At 41.3% G+C, this 19,866-nt stretch overlaps 1 protein-coding gene across 6 annotated transcripts in view; it reads right to left on the bottom strand.

The window, feature by feature from the left end:
- LOC124787685 (inositol polyphosphate-5-phosphatase A) overlaps positions 1-19,866 on the bottom strand; it is a 330,769-nt gene that overhangs the window by 246,265 nt on the left and 64,638 nt on the right. For all 6 annotated transcript variants that reach the window (XM_047254512.1, XM_047254513.1, XM_047254509.1 and 3 more), the window contains one exon: positions 3,426-3,467. In XM_047254512.1, coding sequence (XP_047110468.1) covers positions 3,426-3,467 — 42 coding nt within the window. The remainder of the gene's footprint in view (positions 1-3,425; positions 3,468-19,866) is intronic.

The raw sequence follows: 19,866 nt of genomic DNA, 5'->3' as shown, positions 1-19,866 counted from the left end.
CATTGCACAAGTGCAGTGTTGAATTCCCAGTTTCTGAAGGTGTGTTATAGGTCTATTTCTCAAATATTAAAAGACAGAATTACTTGGTTAAAATTCAGTGTTGGATAAAAACTGGTGTGAAAATGGTCTGATGCTAATATTTTGGCACAATGCATCGCTAGTAATTTTATTATTTCGAAAGGATTAATATGGAGTATTCTTCGGTCTAAAACTCCACGTATTCTGGCTGGAAAATAATGTCCACTGATACATCGCAGCTTTGCCATACCTGGGCATCTGTTGTGTGTGTGTTCATTGAAGCAACACAGCCCTACTTCAACTGTTTCATGGAATTGTACTTATGTTTGTAATCATTTTATATAAAACTAGATTATAGGCAGAGGGCTACGTCATCTGACATTGTAATGCCTCCCTCTGTTTCTGTTGGCCTCAGCTATTCCCATGGTGTAGACCTGAAAGAAGTCCGGAAGAGCAATGGTCTGTATTACGCTTTGAGTGGCTAATGGTTCTGTATTATACAATGACTAGGTAATCACTTTGGTGTTTCTTGCACTGACTCACCAATGTTTTTTTCTTGGGTTATCATGATATAGGCATCAGAGGAGTGTTCTTCCCAACTGGCTTTTGGTAGAGACCATCTCAGTAGAGCATCCACGGGGTCTCTAACATGGTATCGATAAAATGATTGGGTAATGACTGCTGGATTTGCCATTTGTGACAGTATGCCATTTGGACACCGAGTAATGTCATGCCCATGAACACACACTATTTCTGACATCTGTGGGAGTGTGGTCGCCAGTGCGCACTGGCAGAGCCAAGCCGTCAGACATCACATGCAAGAAGAGAGTTCACAGCTCAGCTTGCAGATGGCAACATTCATCATGTGCTTCTAAACAGCGTTATGTTGATAGTGATATTTATTGAGGTAGAAGAATACAAGGTGACTGAGTTTAGGTCAGCATGTGGTTTTCTGTATGTACTATGAAAAGATGCAACTGCCTAACGGCCAATTCAAAATTACATTCACAATTCTGTCAAAATTATGAAAAAAGAAAATAGCGAGTCAAACCCGAAAGAAGGGACCAGGCTTTAATTAGCCAAAAAGGTGATAGAAGTAAGCAAAGACAGCAATACTGTTCAGAACCTAAGGAAAAGCCAGACTGACTAAGACTTAACAATGGGATCAGTCGAGTCAGAGAAGAGAGGAGGGGGGAAGGGGAGGAACTGCAACAATCAACAGTATGGATCTGTTGAAATTTCCAGTTTGTTGAGATCAAATACTACACAAAATTGTGTGTGTGTGTGTGTGTGTGTGTGTGTGTGTGTGTGTGTGTGTGTTAATTCCTAAGGGACCAAACTGCTGAGGTCATCCATCGCTCCCTAGACTTACATGCTACTAAAACTAACTTATGCTAAGAACAACACACCCACCCATGCCCAAGGGAGAGCTCTAACCTCCAGCAGGATGTGCCGCGCAATCAGTGACATGGCGCCTCTAACCGCGCGGCCACTCCACGTGGCTCAATGGTATTCCATAACGTTTGGGTTGCAGCCAGATAGCATCTACTATTGCCATACTATTTTGGCTGAAAACCAAGCAGCCATCTTCAGGTGAGTGAATAAGACTGAATGGTTGTCAGCCAAAGTATAATGAGGAGATGTTGACATTAATTAGCTGCAAGCTTGTAACTCACCAAATACTAATTACGCAGGGGAAATGTCAAGAATCACATTACTGCATTATGTTCTTAATAGAAACCTATATATCACACCAATGCCAATGAGAATGTACAGTTCTATAAAGAAACACTGGAAAATTATACAGAAGTCTTGACTCTCACAAATGTTAGATGTTTGCTTTGGAGCTGATACATACAAAAGTTACTAATGAAGAAAATGAATTTTTTGAATGAATCTGTGATCATAACAAATTTTTGCAGATACACTACGTGATCAAAAGTATCCGGACACCTGGTTGAAAATGACTTACAAGTTCGTGGTGCCCTCCACCAGTAATGCTAGAACTCAATATGGTGTTGGCCCACCCTTAGCCTTGACAACAGCTTCCACTCTCCCAGGCATATGTTCAATCAGGTGCTGGAAGGTTTCTTGGGGAATGACAGCACATTCTTCACAGAGTGCAGCACTGAGAAGAGGTATTGATGTCGGTCGGTGAGACCTGGTACAAAGCCGGCGTTCCAAAACACAAAGGTGTTCTATAGGACTCAGATCAGGACTCTGTGCAGGCCAGTCCATTACAAGGATGTTATTGTCATGTAACCACTCCGCCACAGGTCATGCATTATGAACAGGTGTTCGATCGTGTCAAAAGATGCAATCGCCATCCCTGAATTGCTTTTCAACAGTGGGAAGCAAGAAGGTGCTTGAAACACCAATGTGGGCCTTTGCTGTGATGGTGCAAGTGCCCTCCATGAAAAACATGACCACACCATAACACCACTGCCTCCAGATTTTACTGTTGGCACTAGACATTCTGGCAGATGACGTTCACCAGGCATTTGCCATACTCACACCCTGCCATCGGATCGCCACATTGTTTACTGTGATTCGTTACTCCACACAATATTTCTCCACTGCTCAATCGTCCAATGTTTACGCTCTTTACACCAAGCGAGGTGTCGTTTGCCATTTACCAGCGTGATGTGTGGCTTATGAGCAGCTGCTCAACCATGAAATCCAAGTCCTCTCATCTCCCGCCTAACTGTCATAGTACTTGCAGTGGATTCCGATGCAGTTTGGATTTCCTGTGTGATGGTCTGGATAGACGTCTGCCTATTACACATTACGACCCTCTTCAACTGTTGGTGGTCTCTCTCAGTCAACAGACGAGGTCGGCTTGCACGCTTTTGTGCTGTACGTGTCCCTTCACGTTTCCACTTCACTATCACATCAGAAACGGTGGACCTAGGGATGTTTAGCAGTGTGGAAATCTCGTGTACAGGAGTATGACACAAGTGACACCCAATCATCTGACCACATTCTAAGTCTACGAGTTCCGTGGAGCGTCCCATTCTGCTCTCTCTCACGATGTCTAATGACTACTAAGGCCGCTGATATGGAGTACCTGGCAGTAGGTGGCAGCACAATGCACCTAACATGAAAAAGTATGGTTTTGGGGGTGTCCAGATACTTTTTATGACATAGTGTATCTACAGCACCTGATTTATTATTTATTACTTTACACATGTCTTAGCTACAACAAGGAGAAGAGATATAGAAGTGATGCAGTTTATTGCACAGGTGCACCCAATAGTTAAGAAACAGAAGTTACACAAAATACAAAAAGAAAAATCAAAAACTATTCTCATATAAAATATAATCACTAAGGCATTGTATCTACACTCATAAAATCTTACAAAAATGCATCACTTATAATATACTTTCAAAACAAGTCATCTACTTACTGATAAAAATTCTTCAATCCAAATTTTGAGCATTACTGTTGGCTGAAAGAAAAGAGAAAAGATTCAGTCAATTATAAGCTCACAGTTAATACATAACTAACTGCTGTTGCTTTTCCTTCTTCTTTTGTAATTGACATTACGCAATCTGCTATAGGTTAAATCAACTATCTACCTCGAAACCATATTATGAAAAGGAAAGTTGCTTCTTACCATCTAGCAGAGATGCTGAGTCACAGATGGTCACAACAAAAAGATTGTCAGCTTTCGGACAGTAAGGCCTTTGTCAAAAAGCTATAGTGGCTTCAGTTGGCCGAGACTGCAGTTGTGTGTGTGTGTGTGTGTGTGTGTGTGTGTGTGTGTGTGTGTGTGTGTGTGTGTGTGTGTATTTGTGACAGTCTTTTTGTTGTGACTAAGCATCTCCACTATATGGTGAGTAGCAACTTTCCTTTTCATAATATTGTTACATTCCACCCTGGCTTTTCCACTGTTTGATTTTTACCTCCAAACCGTATTTTACAGAAACTGCCTTCCTTATACTTAAATAAATATTTAAGTACATTTATCTTACAAAATTAATTTGCATATACTTAAATTGGAAGGAAAAATATTAAATCATAGAAAGACACAAGATTTAAGTCATATAAATATAAGGAGGATTAAGAACTCACTTTCAATGAAGCTTTCCAGTTTCCTACTAGTCAACTACTTACAGCTCCATACTCATCCTTTTTGTTAAATCCTCCTCCTTGGGGGAAGGGAGGGGGGGGGGTGTCAGTGATACTGACAACCTGATAGCTGTGCCATAGTTGCAATCAGAGCAGAGAGGTATCTGTGGATAGGCTAGACTAACATGGTTCTAGAGAAGGGACAGCAGCCTTTTCTGTAGTTGCGGGGCCAACAGTCTGGATGGTTTAACTAGCTTAATGGTGATGGCACCTCCTTGGGTAAAGTATTCCATATGTAAAATAATCAGCCATTTGGATCTCCAGGAAAGGACTATCCACAGATATCATCACCAGGAGGAACAAAACTGGTGTGTCAGTGCCGGGAATGTCAGACCCAGTAATTGGGTGGGTAGATTACGGAATTGAAAAAAGGAAATGGATAAATTCAAGTAAGATATGGAGGGAATTAGTGAATTATTGTGGCAGTGAGAACAGGACTTCTGTTCAGGTCAGTATAGAGTTACCAACACAAAATGAAATACAAATAATGTAGGAATAGACCTAATCATGAATAAGGAAGTAGGAATGTGAGTAAGCTACTATGAATACCATTGTGAACACATTATCATAGACAAAACACACAAAGTCAACACTCACTACAGTAGTACAAGATCATATGCCAATAGATCTGTAATGACAAAGAGAATGAACAAATTTATGACGAGATAAAGTACTTAGTCAGCTAGGAGAAGAAAATATAATTGTCACTGGAAACTAGTAGTAGGAGAGGGAAGAGAAGGAAAAATAGGAGGAGAATATGGACAGAGGGCGGAAGGAATGAAAGAGGACACCACCTGGTAGAATTTTGCAGAGAGTCTAAGTTAATCACTGCTTGCACTTGGTTTAAGAATTATGAAAGAAAATTTTATGTGGCAGAGACCTGGGGACACTGTAAGGTTTCAAACTGATCATAAAGTAATACAAATTTAGCAACCAGATCTTAAAGTGTAATAAATTTCCGGGGGCAGATGCGAACTCTGGCCATAACCGACTGATTATGAGCTACATATTGAAACTAAAGAGGTGGCAAAACGAGGTTGTTGATAGTTTTAGAGGAAGAGCGAGGCAACACTGCACTGAATTGGGTGAAATGAATAAAATAGAAGATGGACAAGTGTTAGAGATGGAACAGTGAAGGCAGCAGAGAATCAGATAAGTAAGTAGACCAGGCCTAGTAGAAATCCATAGATAACACAGGAGGCTCCAAATGTAACTGACAATACGACAAAATATTAAAATGCAGCAAATGAAGCTAGTAAAAGAGAATACAAATGTCCCAGACAAATTGAACTGACAAAGCACAAATAGCTAAGAAGGAATGGTTAGAGGACACATGCAAGGCTGTGGAAGCATGCATAACTATGAAAAACATAGATGCTGCATGTATGAAAATTAAATAGACCTTTGGAAAGAAGAGACACAGCTGTATGAATATCAAGAGCTCAGGTTTAAGACCAGTACTAATCAAAGAAGGGAAGGAACATGTATAAAGGACCTATATAAAGGAAACAAACTAAAGAAAAATGGTATAAAAAGAGAAGAGGAAGTAGGTGAAGATGCACTGGAAGATACAATACTGTGAGAAGAGTTTTGACACAATAAATTAGTTGGATAGATCAAAAATCTACTCACCAAGTGGTGGCAGAACACACACATCAAAGAAGGTTATAATCAGGCAAGCTTTTGGAGCCAGTAGCTCCTTCATGCAGAAAGGTGAAGGGGAAGAAAGAAGCGGGAAGGAAAAGGACTGGAGACGTCTAGGAAAAGGTGTAAATCTCAGGAAAGTCAACCAGAACTGCGGGCCAGGGTTAGACTTAGAAGGCTGCATTGGATAAGATTTTAAATCTAGTCCAATGCAGTCCATAACAATCAGTCTTTCCTTCTCATCCTGTCTGCTGGGCCTCCCGTGACCCACAGTTCTGGGTAACTTCCCTGAAATCTACCCCTTTTCCTAGACCTCTCCAGTCCATTTCCTTCACACTTCTTCCTTCGCCTTCAAGCCTTCTGCCTGAGGAAGGAGCCACTGGCTCCAAAAACTTGCCTAATTATAACCTTCTTTATATACGCATTCTAATGCCACTTGGTGAATAAGACTTTTTAACCATACAATTAATTTATTGTGTGAGAAGAGTTTGATAGAGCACTGAAAAACGAAAGTGGTGACAAAAACCCTGGAACAAAAGATATTCCTTTAGAATTATTATGATCCTTTGAGGAACCAACCATGAAAAAATTATTTTGACTGGTGTGGAAGAAATACGAGGCAGGAAAAATACTCTCAGACTTCAAGAAGGCAGGTACTGACCAGTGCGAATATTAATGAGCCATCATTTTAACAAGTCACTGTTGCAAAATACTGACAAGTTATTTACAGAAGAATGAAAAAACTGGTACCATGAAAGGCAATTCTGACCCTATAGTCCAGGAGGGTTAAACCTAAAAATTAGACAAATCGTAAATAATTGCTACAAAAGGTTTTATTGTTTTAATGGCTTTATTTGTGGCCCAATATGACTATCCTAGGTTATCTCCCCCCTTGGCGGAATTGTGGAAAAGTGGGGGGGGGGGGGGGGGGGGGGGGCGGGGGGGGCAAAAATGTACCCGAAAAAGGGGTATTTTTTGGTTTTGTGATTATATCTCATAAATGATTCACAATATTGAAAACATAGTGGAATTAAAAATTGTAGGGCATGAAATTCTGCATTGAATGAGACCATCTGCATATTTTTTGGGACACCCATTTCCATACTAGTGCTCTTAAAAATTGGATGTTCATGAAAAATTTTCGTTTTATCTCTATTTTTTGCTAATATCATATAAACTAATCCATCTATCAATAAAGTGGTTCATACAAACGATATAGAGGAATAAATTCTGCGTTTGATGAGACCAAAAGTGAAATGGACCACCCGTGTCTTTAAATATGTCTGCTTGTGTCTGTATATGTGTGGATGGATATGTGTGTGTGTGTGTGTGTGTGTGTGTGTGTGTGTGTGCGCGCGCCGCGCGAGTGTATACCCGTCCTTTTTTCCCCTAAGGTAAGTCTTATGTGTGGATGGATGTGTGTGTGTGTGTGTGTGTGTGTGTGTGTGTGTGTGTGTGTGTGCGCGCGCGCGAGTGTATACCCGTCCTTTTTTCCCCTAAGGTAAGTCTTTCCGCTCCCGGGATTGGAATGACTCCTTACCCTCTCCCTTAAAACCCACATCCTTTCGTCTTTCCCTCTCCTTCCCTCTTTCCTGATGAGGCAACAGTTTGTTGCGAAAGCTTGAATTTTGTGTGTATGTTTGTGTTTGTTTGTGTGTCTATCGACCTGCCAGCGCTTTCGTTTTGGTAGGTCACATCATCTTTGTTTTTTGATAAGTTTGTACTTTCATTGCTATGCATGTAAGGTACTTCACATTTACAAATCTAGGTCTCTAGATCAGTTTTATGCAGACAACTCAAAAATAACATTATCGTGAATAAAGATTGAAAAAATAAATAAAAAACTGTTCAAAGTCAGGGGTAAATTCTGTGACAAGAAATTTAAGGTCAACTTTGGCAATCCCTTATTAAACAGCAAAGCCTTTTTGCACCTTGTTATTCTGCCTTTGTGTATATGTTCTGCCTGGTAATCCAGTGTAATAATGACAAAAGTGTATCTTTTGTAATTCCTAAGGTAATAGTCCAGAAAGTTACCTTCAAAAAAATCAGAACCCTATATTTGAACAAATTTGGAGGCAAATATATTTATATAGGTCACCTCTGATTTTTAATTTAAAATGCACCATTTGGAACAGCAGCTTTTGCTTTACTAGAATATTGTGCATAATGTAAGTGTGCAGTTACCAGATGGCAGCATCCTGCATCTGCCCACTAGGCGACACAGTTTATTGCTCTTTAGTGGTGCCTGGCACCACCTGCGGACAGAAGGACAGGTGTGGCCCAGGTAAAAGTTTTTTCTGGCCGGGTCTTGCCAGTTCCCACCTTTCTTCTGGGATGGACACACACCAAATTATGCAGTTATTTACCCATAGAGAATGACACGCCACACAGCGATAAGTGCCGGTGTTTCGCGCCACCGCACTCTTCGGTCAGGGCAAGGAGGAGGTGGTCAATCTACTGGTCAAAAATAAATGTCTTCTGGAAAATATCAAACCTTTCTTAGAGCATGACACCCAAGCTGAAGCTATTGTCGAAGCTGCCCTCCGATTTTTAAAAACCCTCTATGGAGGTACGGCAGGAGATACTTTAGACAAATTGCGATTTGACCTAGGCCCATTTCCCAAAGCGATTGTGAAATCCATATTCACCCTAGCATCCCTACCACCACCGTCAGAAGCAGCTCACCAGCATTGCTTGAGGGCCTACTTACAAGTACAAATTTGGATAAGAAACCAGATGGATCCACTCCTCTGGGGATGGCAGGCTTCAGAGTTTGGTCTTGGCCTGTTGCTACCTCCAAAGAACCAGCTCCACAGTCTCTTCTCTCAACATTTTCTTGTAAATGCAACAAGGGCTGTGCAGGTAGTTGTGGGTGTCGGAAGGCTGGTATTAAGTGCTCATTAATTTGTGTCAACTGCAAGGGAACTCGTGCACTAACTCCCTCCTACCAAGTGAAACTGATGCACAAGATGTTGAAGAAGACCTGGACTGTATATATGAGATGACGAAAATTACTGACTTTGAGGAGCTGAGTGACGAGGCATCGGACTCTGCAATTACTGACTTTGAGGAGCCAAGTGGTGCAATGACAGTCAAATGTCAACGTATGTGAAATTTGTGTACATACCTACTTTTACCCTTTTCATCTTACACATTTATGTAAAATTTTGTAATTGCGAAATATAATAACTCCTACTTAATTTCAAGGAGTGTCTCTTTCTTCCTGCCTCCTCCATATCAGTTGAATGGGTATCACTGTATTATATCGAGGGTTAAGAACGGAGACCATGTATCTTACAAAAGACGCATTTTACAGGGGAGCTAAAAAACATAACTTTTTAATAAAAATTTTGATTGCTCTGATTTTTTTATTTAGAGCATAATCATTTAATACTCTCAGGTGCATTGTCTTTTTTGCATCATTTTGTTATAACATATATTTTTTCAGCCACGACTTTTTCTGACATCTGTCAGATACGAGGTTTCAGTTCTTAACCCTCAATATATGAGAAACTTTTTTTAATATTATTTTTCAAATTTTACAAAATTTTAATATTTTATTCTATTACTATATTAAACAAGTACAAGACAATGGGTTGCTATAGTTCTGTATTTAAAAGAGTGTACATAAGAATTACTGAAGAACTACATTTGAAATTGTCTTCATTGATGATGAGAAATGGTTCAACTTTAGTGAGGAGCTGTACACAAATGAGTGGTCCAATAAATTCAATTTTGGGTTTCATTGAATGCAGAATTTATCTCTCCATATTTTTTTTATGAATGACATTAATGCTAGGTGGGTTAGTTTCAACGATATTACCAAAAAACAGAGGTTAAAACGAAAATTTTTCATGAACATGTAAAATTGGTCCAATTTTTAAGAGCACTAGTATGGAAACATGTGATCCAAAAAATACGTGGATGGTCTCATTCAATGCAGAATTTCATGCCCTACAATTTTTAGTTGCACTATGTTTTTGATATTGTGAGTCACTTGCGAGATATAATCACAAAACCGAAAAAATACCCCTTTTTCGGGTACATTTTTGCCCCCCACCACTTTTCCACAACTCCGCCAAGGGGGAAAACCTAGGATAGTCATACTGGGACACAAACAAAGCCATTAAAACAATAAAACCTTTTGTAGCAATTATTCCCCATTTGAATGCTAATTCTGCTGGACTACTATAACTTATCCTAGAAGCAAGAACCAAGAAAGGCAAATATATGTCTATAGCATTTGTAGATTTAGAGAAAGCTTTTGACAATGCTGACTGGATTATGTTCTCTGAAATTCTAAAAGAAGAAGCGAAAGGTCATCTAAAATTTGCACATAATTAAGAGCTGAAGGACATGAAAGGAAGGCTGAACATTAAGCAAGCAGTGAAGGAAACCAAGGAGAAATTCAAAAAGAGAATTAGAATTCAATGAGAATAAATAAAACCTTAAAGGTTTGCAGATGACACTGTCATTCTTTCAGAGATGATAGGGAATGAATAGGGTGTAAGAGATATGAATGTGTGTGGAATATTATGACCCATTTATCATAGTGTGCAAGTAGTTGTAGACTGCATATTGTGTGCACTGTAGTGCAGAGTATTGGGAAGAATAGTTGAATAGAATGGTTTTGTACACAAGAAGATGATCATCAATGAAAGTAAAATAAGGGTAATGGACTATAACTGTGTTACATCATATGATGCTGGGACTTTTGATTAGGAAATGAGACATTAAAAGGAATATACTATTTCTGCTATTTGGTCAGTAAAATAACTGATAAGGGCTGAAATGGAGAGGTTAAAAACGCATATTGACAATACAAACAAAATAATTTCTCAAAAGGAGGAATTTCAACATCTAATACCAATTTAAGCATTAAGAATCTTTTCTGAAGGTATTTGTCTTGACTGCAGCCTTGTACGGAAGTGAAACACTGATGTTAAGCAGTTCATACAAGAAAAGAATAGACGCATTTGGAATGTGGTACTACAGAAGTACACTGAAGTTTAGATGGTTAGACCCCGTGACTAATGAGGAGATACTGAATCCAATAGGGGAAGAAAATAAATTTATTGCACAAATTGACAAAAAGAACGTGATCTATTGATAGGACACATTATGAGGCATCAAGGAATTGTTAATTTGGTACTGGAGGGAAGTTTCAAGGGTAAAAATTGCTGAGGGATATCAAGGCTTGATTAGATTAAGCAGGTTCAAATGGTTGTAGTGTGCAGTAGATATCAAGAAATGATGAGGCTCACACAGGGTACACTAGCATGAAGAGCAGTCTCAAACTCAATCAATACCAGTTAGATAAAGCAAACATTCCCTAGCACTTCCTGAAATGCAGTTACAAGCAAGGCAGCACACTGATGAAGACATTACACTACTGCTTGGGACAAGTTGGATCCAAATCCCCACCCAAAAATTCTGTTTTAGTATTTGCATGGTTTTTCTACATCACTGTAGCTGAATGCCATTTCAGCTAATTCAAAAGACTGTAGGCCTACGCACTTCTTTCTCTCATTCTCTTCGACTGACTTCATAATCATCTCTCACATTTTCACTGCCAAGAAAAAATGGTTATCATGTTTACAAAATGGTTGCTGGATGATAGCAGATCTGATAGCACAGTGAATGGACGAACCTTTCACAGTGTGCTGAATGAATCTGGAATAGCATTGTACTCCACTATGGGGCTTCACATTGTACTTAGTTATGTCCTGATTAAAGTTGGCTGTTTAGCTCATAATTTGACATGTTTCACAAAGTAAGGTACAACACTTCTCAGAGTTCGTTTTCAAGGATGAATAGTCAAACCTCAAGCACCCATTCAGTCATGATTATTTTTTTTCATATGAACAACTGATATCAGCATAACACAGCATGAACCTCTATGTGTAACTATTTCTCCGCAAATATCACTAGCCTTAATACATGTTTAATTTAAACAATTGAAAATCCAGAATGGAATAACAACAGTATTATGAAAACAATGGACTGTTACTCATCATATAGTGGAAATGCTGATTCACAGACAGGCACAACAAAAAGACTGCTAAACAAGTAAGCTTTTGGCCAAAAGACAGCCAGAGACAGTGGTTTTATGTTCAATTTTTATTTTTATTTTAGAGCACAGGAAGATGGCTTTCACAGTGTGAAGTATTATAGGTTATGTTTTCAGAGATTTTGGATTACCAACTGTTCCAAAGTTCTTTGAAGTAGGCCAACTATATGATGTAAGTACACCAATATAAAGAAAAATGTGAATGCTAAGTTCCTTTAGCAAGTGTCAGACTGCACTAGTACTAACTAACTGTCAAAATGCATAGCTGCTAGAACTGGGATGTGTGCGACATCCTTTCGCATGTGTATTGGCAGTACTAAATATATATCTTTCTGGCCAGCAATTTCATTTCATAACCGTATTATTTCCTTGAGACAATTTTCCTTTCGATACGAGTAAACGAATGACTCAGTAAATTTTGAAATTACTGGAAGATGCTGAACAAATCTGTGTTTTGAAATGGTTTGCTTATCTTCATATTGAGGATGGCTGTTATTAGTGCATATTTAAGTGTCATGAAATAAGTCATCAGTTGATTACAAGGATAACTTTAAAGAGGTTACATGAAATCAGCACAAACTTTCAATGTTTTGTCAGAATCTGTTTTATTAGAATCCCTACCATTGCCAGAAAAATATATTTTAGTGTCTTGCTTTTTTTATGATCTCCTTAGGGGTTGCATTTGTGAAATTAATGACTGGTAGTGGCCTAAATACTGCCTGCTACAGTGAACCTAATGCATCTGTATTTAGATGTTCATAGCATGTGAAATATTTGCTCCAATTATGAGGAAGTCATTATTGAATTTGGTGGGCTATGATTTTAGTGTACCAACTGAAGCTTCATTTGGCACAAAATTGTTATTTGTTTCTTGTTTCTTGTTTAATAATCCCACAACATGCTTCACATTTTTATGAGAGACAGCAAGATTTTACAACAGTTTTAACCCTTGATTATTTACTTACAAACACTCTTCCAATCACCTTAACCCAACATTTTATCCACCCCCTTTGTTGGTTGGTTAGTGGAGGTATGTAGCATTCGATGTCTATGCGCAGGTCATGTGATTTGTGTAAATAATCAGCCACTGATTTGTTAATGCAATATGGTGCCCGACAGTGACCCAGATAGGTTCCATTGGATTTACATCAGGCAAATCTGGTCACTGAGACATCAATGTGGGTTCACTATAATGCTCTTCAAACAACTGTAGCATGGTTCTGGCACTTAGACATGGACAATTACACTGCTGAAAGATGACATTGCCATTGGAGAATACATCAATCATGAAGGGATGCAGCTGTCAGCGTGTCTTCGATTACTACCACAGGTCCCTTACAAGTGCAGGAGAATGTCTCCCATGGCATAATACTGCTCCCACCAGCCTGGATCAATGGTGGACTACACGTTTCGAGGCACCGTTCACCTTGACAATGCCATTTGTGGAGACACCCATTGACCTAGTGTAGCAAAACTGCTATTCAACTGAAGGGCCGACACGTTTCCATTGATCAATGGTCGAATTCCAATGTTCCCGTGCCCACTGGAACCATAACTAATAATGTCATTGGGTCAACATGTGAATATGTAGGGGTGGTCTGATGTGGATCTCCATGTTCAGCCACGTACGATGAACAATGTGCTCCAAAACACTTGTGTGTGCACCAGCATTGTGCTCTTTCAGCAGAGACAATGCAGATCAGCTTCTACCCTATTTTACAGAGCAGACAAGCCTCCGAATCCCACGTTCTGTGAAGTCATGGACATCCAACTATTTAGCGCCTAGTGGTTGTTTCACTGTCCTCCTACCTCTTTCCATAGATGCTCATGATAGTAGTACATGAACATTCAACCGGCCTCGCCATTTTCACAGGCTCTGCGTAGTAATAATCTGCCCTTTGTGTAACTTGCTTATCTCAATAGATTTCCCCATTTGTACCCCATATCTTTGCTATGGTGATCTCCCATCCATGTCTGCTCTGCTTACATGCTTTCATTACCACATTAACTGCCCACTATGCCACCAAGTGGTATCCAATGTTGCAGTGGGTAGTGCTCATGTTTTGGCCTACCAGTGGATATTACCTACATTTATCATTAACTCTCTTTTTGAGTTTGCTAATAATTATAATTGTAATTAACCTCAGAAAGTTTTAGGAAATTAGTAATTTTTACCAGAGGTTTTTCTGCTGCCTTAACAGAAATCTTGTTTTGTGTATCTGCTTCAGTTCTTATAGGGAATTAGTGGCCGTTTGGCTCAATAGATATAATAGATAATCAGGAGGCTTAGTTTAAAGTTATTTTTTCACCATCCCATAATACATTGAACCAGGAAAAATGCAGTCCTACTATGAATGCTGTTCTCAAACACGGGACAAGTTGATTGCCGTTTGTAAGCAGCTGGAAATCACCCTGACCACTGTCGAATGATTGGTCATTGCTGCGAATCGGTGTATTGGAAGTTTCCTGAGAGTAAAGTACCTGTGGTACCTCAAATACTATCCTTTCCTGTGGATCTTGTCTCCTCTGCAGGTAGTATGGGATCTGTCATTATTTGTCGTTTTGACTGCAAGTGGCATTCCAATGGTACATCTAGGCATCCTGTACAGTGTGGACAAGGGCTAGTGAGGACTCAGGGTGTTAAACTGTACCCCAACAAGTTCGAGGTGCTGTCTTTCACTGAAACTGAGCCAGTAGGACTCGCTTCACCTGTTTTGGGGAAATATGTGCACTTGGTGTATATGCCTGGGGGCCTAATTCAACGTGTTGAAGAGCCTATTCTGGCACCCATTGAGGCAACAGCATGTAAGCAACTGCAGATTGTGGGGCACATTGGTACAAATGATGTCTGCTATCTGGGCTCCGAAGTCATTCTTGGGTCATTCTAGGACTGGCAGAGAAAGTTGAGAAGACTGGCCTAGTGCATAGTGTTTCAATGAAGTTCATAATTTGCAGCATTGTCCCCAGAACTGATTGTGGCCTCTTGGTTCTGAAGGACTGAATGAGATACCTTGAAAGTTCTGTGACAAGCTAGGCTACGACTTCCTGGACTTGTGCCATAGGGTTGAGTACTGTAGGGGCCCCTATAAATAAGTGAGGTGTCCACTACACATCAGAGGCTGCTAATCCCACTCATGATGGAAATATATTCGATATAATGGCAATAAACAGACCTGACCTCTTTAATGTCGTCCACATCGAAACTGGCATTCGTGGTCATGATGTGTTTGTGGCAACCAAGACTACCGAAGTACAAAGGACAACTAAAACAAGCAAAACAATATATATGTTCAACAAAGATGAGGTGACTTACCGAACGAAAGCGCTGGCAGGTCGATAGACACACAAACAAACACAAACATACACACAAAATTCAAGCTTTCGCAACAAACTGTTGCCTCATCAGGAAAGAGGGAAGGAGAGGGGAAGACGAAAGGAAGTGGGTTTTAAGGGAGAGGGTAAGGAGTCATTCCAATCCCGGGAGCGGAAAGACTTACCTTAGGGGGAAAAAAGGACAGGTATACACTCGCACACACGCACATATCCATCCACACATACAGACACAAGCAGACATGCCCCATGTCATGGCCACAACTGTAATGATGTAACTGCATCAAGTAGTTTCTGAGACAGTTTAACAATAGTATAATTAGAAGGGAAAATATTATGAAAAGAATAGATTGCTACACACCATATAGTGGAAATGCTGAATTGCAGAAAAGCACAACAAAAAAGACTGCTAAACGAGTAAGCTGACCTGGCCTCGGCACCCAGAGACAGTGGTCATGTGTATATGCGCGCGTGTGTGTGTGTGTGTGTGTGTGTGTGTGTGTGTGTGTGTGTAGGGGGAGGGGGTGTCAAATTGAGAAGAAGGCTTTTTGGCCAGAAGCTTACTTGTTTAGCAGTCTTTCTGTTGTGCCTGTCTGCTACTCAACAGTTCTACTACTTGGTGAGCAGCAATCTATCCTTTCCATACTGTCATTATTCCATCCTGGTTTTCCCATTGCTTGCTAAGTAGAAGGGAGTTAGACAGTGTTGGAGCCTATCCCTAATGTTATCTAATCTATACATTGTGCAAGCAGTAAAGGAAAACAAAGAAAAATTTGGAGTAGGAATTAAAGCTCAGCGAGAAGAAATAAAAACTTTTGAGGTTTGCTGATGACATCATAATTCTGATAGACACAGCATAGGACTTGAAAGAGCAGTTGAACAGAATGGAAAGGATCTTGAAATGAGGACATAAGATGAACATCAACTAAAACAAAACAAACATTATGGAATGCAGTCAAATCAGGTGATGCTGAGGGAATTGGATTAAGAAACAAGACACTAAAAGTAGACAAGTTTTGCTATTTGCGCAGCAAAATAAAAGGTGATGGCTAAAGTACATAGGATATAAAATGTAGACTGGCAATGTCGAGAAAAGCATTTCTGAATAAAAGCATTTTGTTAATATCAAATGTACCGAGGTGACAAAAGTGATGGGATACCTCCTAATATGTCCTGTGTTGCAGCAACTCATAGTAGAGTGGACTCAACAAGTCACTGGAAATCCCTGCAGACACATTGAGCCATGCTGCCTCTGCAGGTGTCCGTAATTGCGAAAGTGTTGCTGGGGCAGGATTTTGTGCACGAACTGACCTCTCTATTCTGTCCCACAAACATTTGATGGAATTCATGTCAGGCAACCTAGGTGGCCAAACCATTCACTCAAATCATCCAGAATGTTCTTCAGACCAATCATGAACAATAGTGGCCTACTGACCTGGTGCATTGTCATCCATAAAAATTCCAGCATATAACGATTTCAACTCAAAGACTACATCAGTCCATTCCATCTAAACACAGCCCACACCATTATGCAGCCACCACAAGCTTTGTTGACAACTTGGGTACATGGTTCCGTGAGGCTGTGAGAGACACAAACCCTACCATCAGCTCTTACCAACTGAAATCAGGACTCATCTGACCACGTCATGGATTTCAAGTCATCTAGGGTCCAAACGATATGGTCACGAGCCCAGGAGAGGTGCCACAAGCAATATCATGTTGTTATCAAAGGCACTCACTTCAGTCATCTACTGTCGTAGCCCATTAAACGATCAAATTCGCCGCACTTTCCTAACGGATGTGTTTGTCATATGTCCCTCATTGATTTCTGCTGTTATTTTATACAGTGTTGCTTGTCTGTTAGCACTGAGAACTCTACGCAAACACCACTGATCTCTGTCATTAACTGAAGGCCAATGACACTGTCATGTCCGTAGAGGTAATGCCTGAAATTTGGCATTATCTGCGTGCTCTTGACACTGTGAATCTTGTAATATTGACTTCCATAATGATCTCTGAAATGGAATGTCCCACGTGTCTAGCTCCAACTACCAATCCACATTAAAGTCTGTTAATTCCCGTCGCAAAGGCATAATCATGTCAGTAACCATTTCACACGAATCACCTGCCATCTGTACATGTGCATATCACTATCCCATGACGCACTGAGAAGCTGGCAAACATGGGCACAGAGCCGTTTAAAGGCTATGAGGTGCTCCAGGTAAGGGTGCCCCTTATGCTGCCATAGAGCTCGCCGACGCTCCTTAATTGCCTCAGTGACTTCCAGCGACCACCAAGGGTCTGTCTTTCGCAGGGGCACCATAAAGAACAAGGGATCGCGTTTTCCCTCACAGAAACGATGGTTTTAGTCACCTGCTCAAGCACCACATCGATGTTACCGTGTCGGGCAGATTCAAAAGTGACTGCAGAGGTGAAAGTTTCCCATCTGGGCAACTGCCCTTGGGCCTGACGCCGGGGCAGCGACAGGAAGATGGGGAAGTTGTCACTACCACACGGGTCATCGTGTGCTCTCCAGAGGATAGATGGGAGAAGTCCTGGTCTGCAAATTTATAAATCAATGGCTGAGTAACTACCTACCATGAGCCACACTGAAATGTGTGGCGGCCCCAGTACTTAAGAGGCAGAGGTCCAACTGAGACAGTAAAGTTTCGAGATCTCTGCCACAGCCAGTAAGCACGGTGCCACCTCACAAGGGGTTATGGGCATTAAAATCTCCCAAAAGTAGGAAAGGTTTAGGGAGTTTATCAACCAGTGCAGCCAATACATTCAGGGGTACTGCACCATCTGGAGGAAGTTATACATTGCAGACAGTTATTTCCAGTGCCGTCCTTATCCTGACAGCCACAGCTTCAAGAGGGGTTTGAAGGGGCACGGGTTCACTCATTACTGAGTTCAGGACATAGACGCAGACTCCACCTGACCCTCTATTATAGTTGCTACGGTTCCTGTAATATCCCTTATAGCCACGGAGGGCAAGGGTTGGCACTGTCAGGAACCAGGTTTCCTGGAGGGCTATGCAGAAAGCAGGTGTAAAGCTTAACAGTTGCCGTAGCTCAGCCAGGTGGTGGAAAAAAACTGCAGCAATTCCACTGAAGGACAATGTTATCGTGAGGCTGGGAAGGCATGAAGCACGCAAGGAGGCAGGTCACCTGCTGCCACTGACTGAGTATTTGTAGCCATTTCTATGGTGGATGAGGCATTAATGAGAACCAGGTCCACAGGGGGACGCTAATATCTCCACTGCATCCTCAGATGCAGAATTGATAGGAAGTGGTGCTATTGGGGCCACCAGAAGGTCCTGTTTCTTAGCACACTAAGTCTTAGTTTGCTTGATCTCTCAATTCTCTTTAGGGGCTTGCTGCGAAGATTTCTCCAAAGCAGCTTCAGACATGAAGGAAGACCGTGAAGCTTTTGGCTACTTGAGCCACTGAAAAGTGTACACTGTGGCATTAGTGGAGACCTTAGAGGGCTCCTAGGGACCCCTTCCACAGGGAGGGCCTTGCTCCCGTAGAAGGTACTTTGGGAGCAGCAGAGGGAGATTTGCCACCAAGGGGGTGGATGTATTCTGATGGCCCAGAGGGCCCACTGTTTGTGGCACAGGGTGAGGAACCACTGGCACTTGGGACGGGGATGGTGATGTAGCTGCAGCATATGTCGATGTCAACCGAATGAGATGTAATCTTTCAAATTTACGTTTAGCCACTGTGTAAGTCAACCGGTCCAGGGTCTTGCACACCATAATTTTCCACTCCTTTTGGAGTACTGGGCAGTCTGGCGAGCAGGGGGAGTGGTGCTCTTTACAATTGCTGCAAGTGGGAGGTGGCGCACATGGAGTATCTGGGTGCAGTGGACGTCCGCAGTCTTGACATGTGGTGCTGGAAGTGCAGCGGGAAGACATGTGCCCAAACTTCCAGCACTTAAACCACTGCATAGGGGGAGGGACGTATGGTTTAATGTCACAGCGGTAAACCATCACCTTGACCTTTGCAGGCAATGAATCACCCTCAAACACCAAGATGAAGGCACCGGTAGCAACCCTATTGTCTTTGGGTGTCCTATAAATGCGCCAGATGAAATGAACACCCTGATGTTCTAAATTGGCATGGAGCTAATCATCGAACTGCAAGAGGAGGTCATAATGGAAAATAATTCCCTGGACCATGTTGAAGCTTTTATGGGGAGTGACAGAAACAGGAATATCACCCAGCTTGTCACAGGCGAGTAACACTCGAGATTGGGCTGGGGATGCTGTCTGAATCAAGACTGTGCCGTTTCGCATCTTGCACAGCATTGTCACTTCTCCAAACTTATCCTCAAGGTTCTCAATGAAAAACTGAGGCTTCGTCGGTAGAAAAGAGTCCTCATCGGTTCCGCTACAGACTAAAAACTGAGGTGAATATGGCTCTCTCCGTTCTGTAGCTCTACATTCCTCCCATGGTGTAGTGAGGGAGGGTAACAATTTATAGTCAGGCTGTCGACACTGTATTCTATCTTGCCCTTCTTAGGGACTGCTGGTGCCATATGGTCAACCGCAAGAAGTGACGTAGTCCGCTTCATTGTGGGTCATCCGCCCTGATGCCACCCACTCCCATCAGGGGCTCTCTCCATGAGTGCCACCCAGCCACAGCAAAGGCCACCTGGCATGATGGCC

The sequence above is a fragment of the Schistocerca piceifrons genome, chromosome 3, assembly GCF_021461385.2.
Source record: "Schistocerca piceifrons isolate TAMUIC-IGC-003096 chromosome 3, iqSchPice1.1, whole genome shotgun sequence".
Lineage (NCBI taxonomy): Eukaryota > Metazoa > Arthropoda > Insecta > Orthoptera > Acrididae > Schistocerca > Schistocerca piceifrons.
Note: the sequence above shows the minus strand (reverse complement) of the source record. Positions and strands in the feature narration are given on the sequence as shown.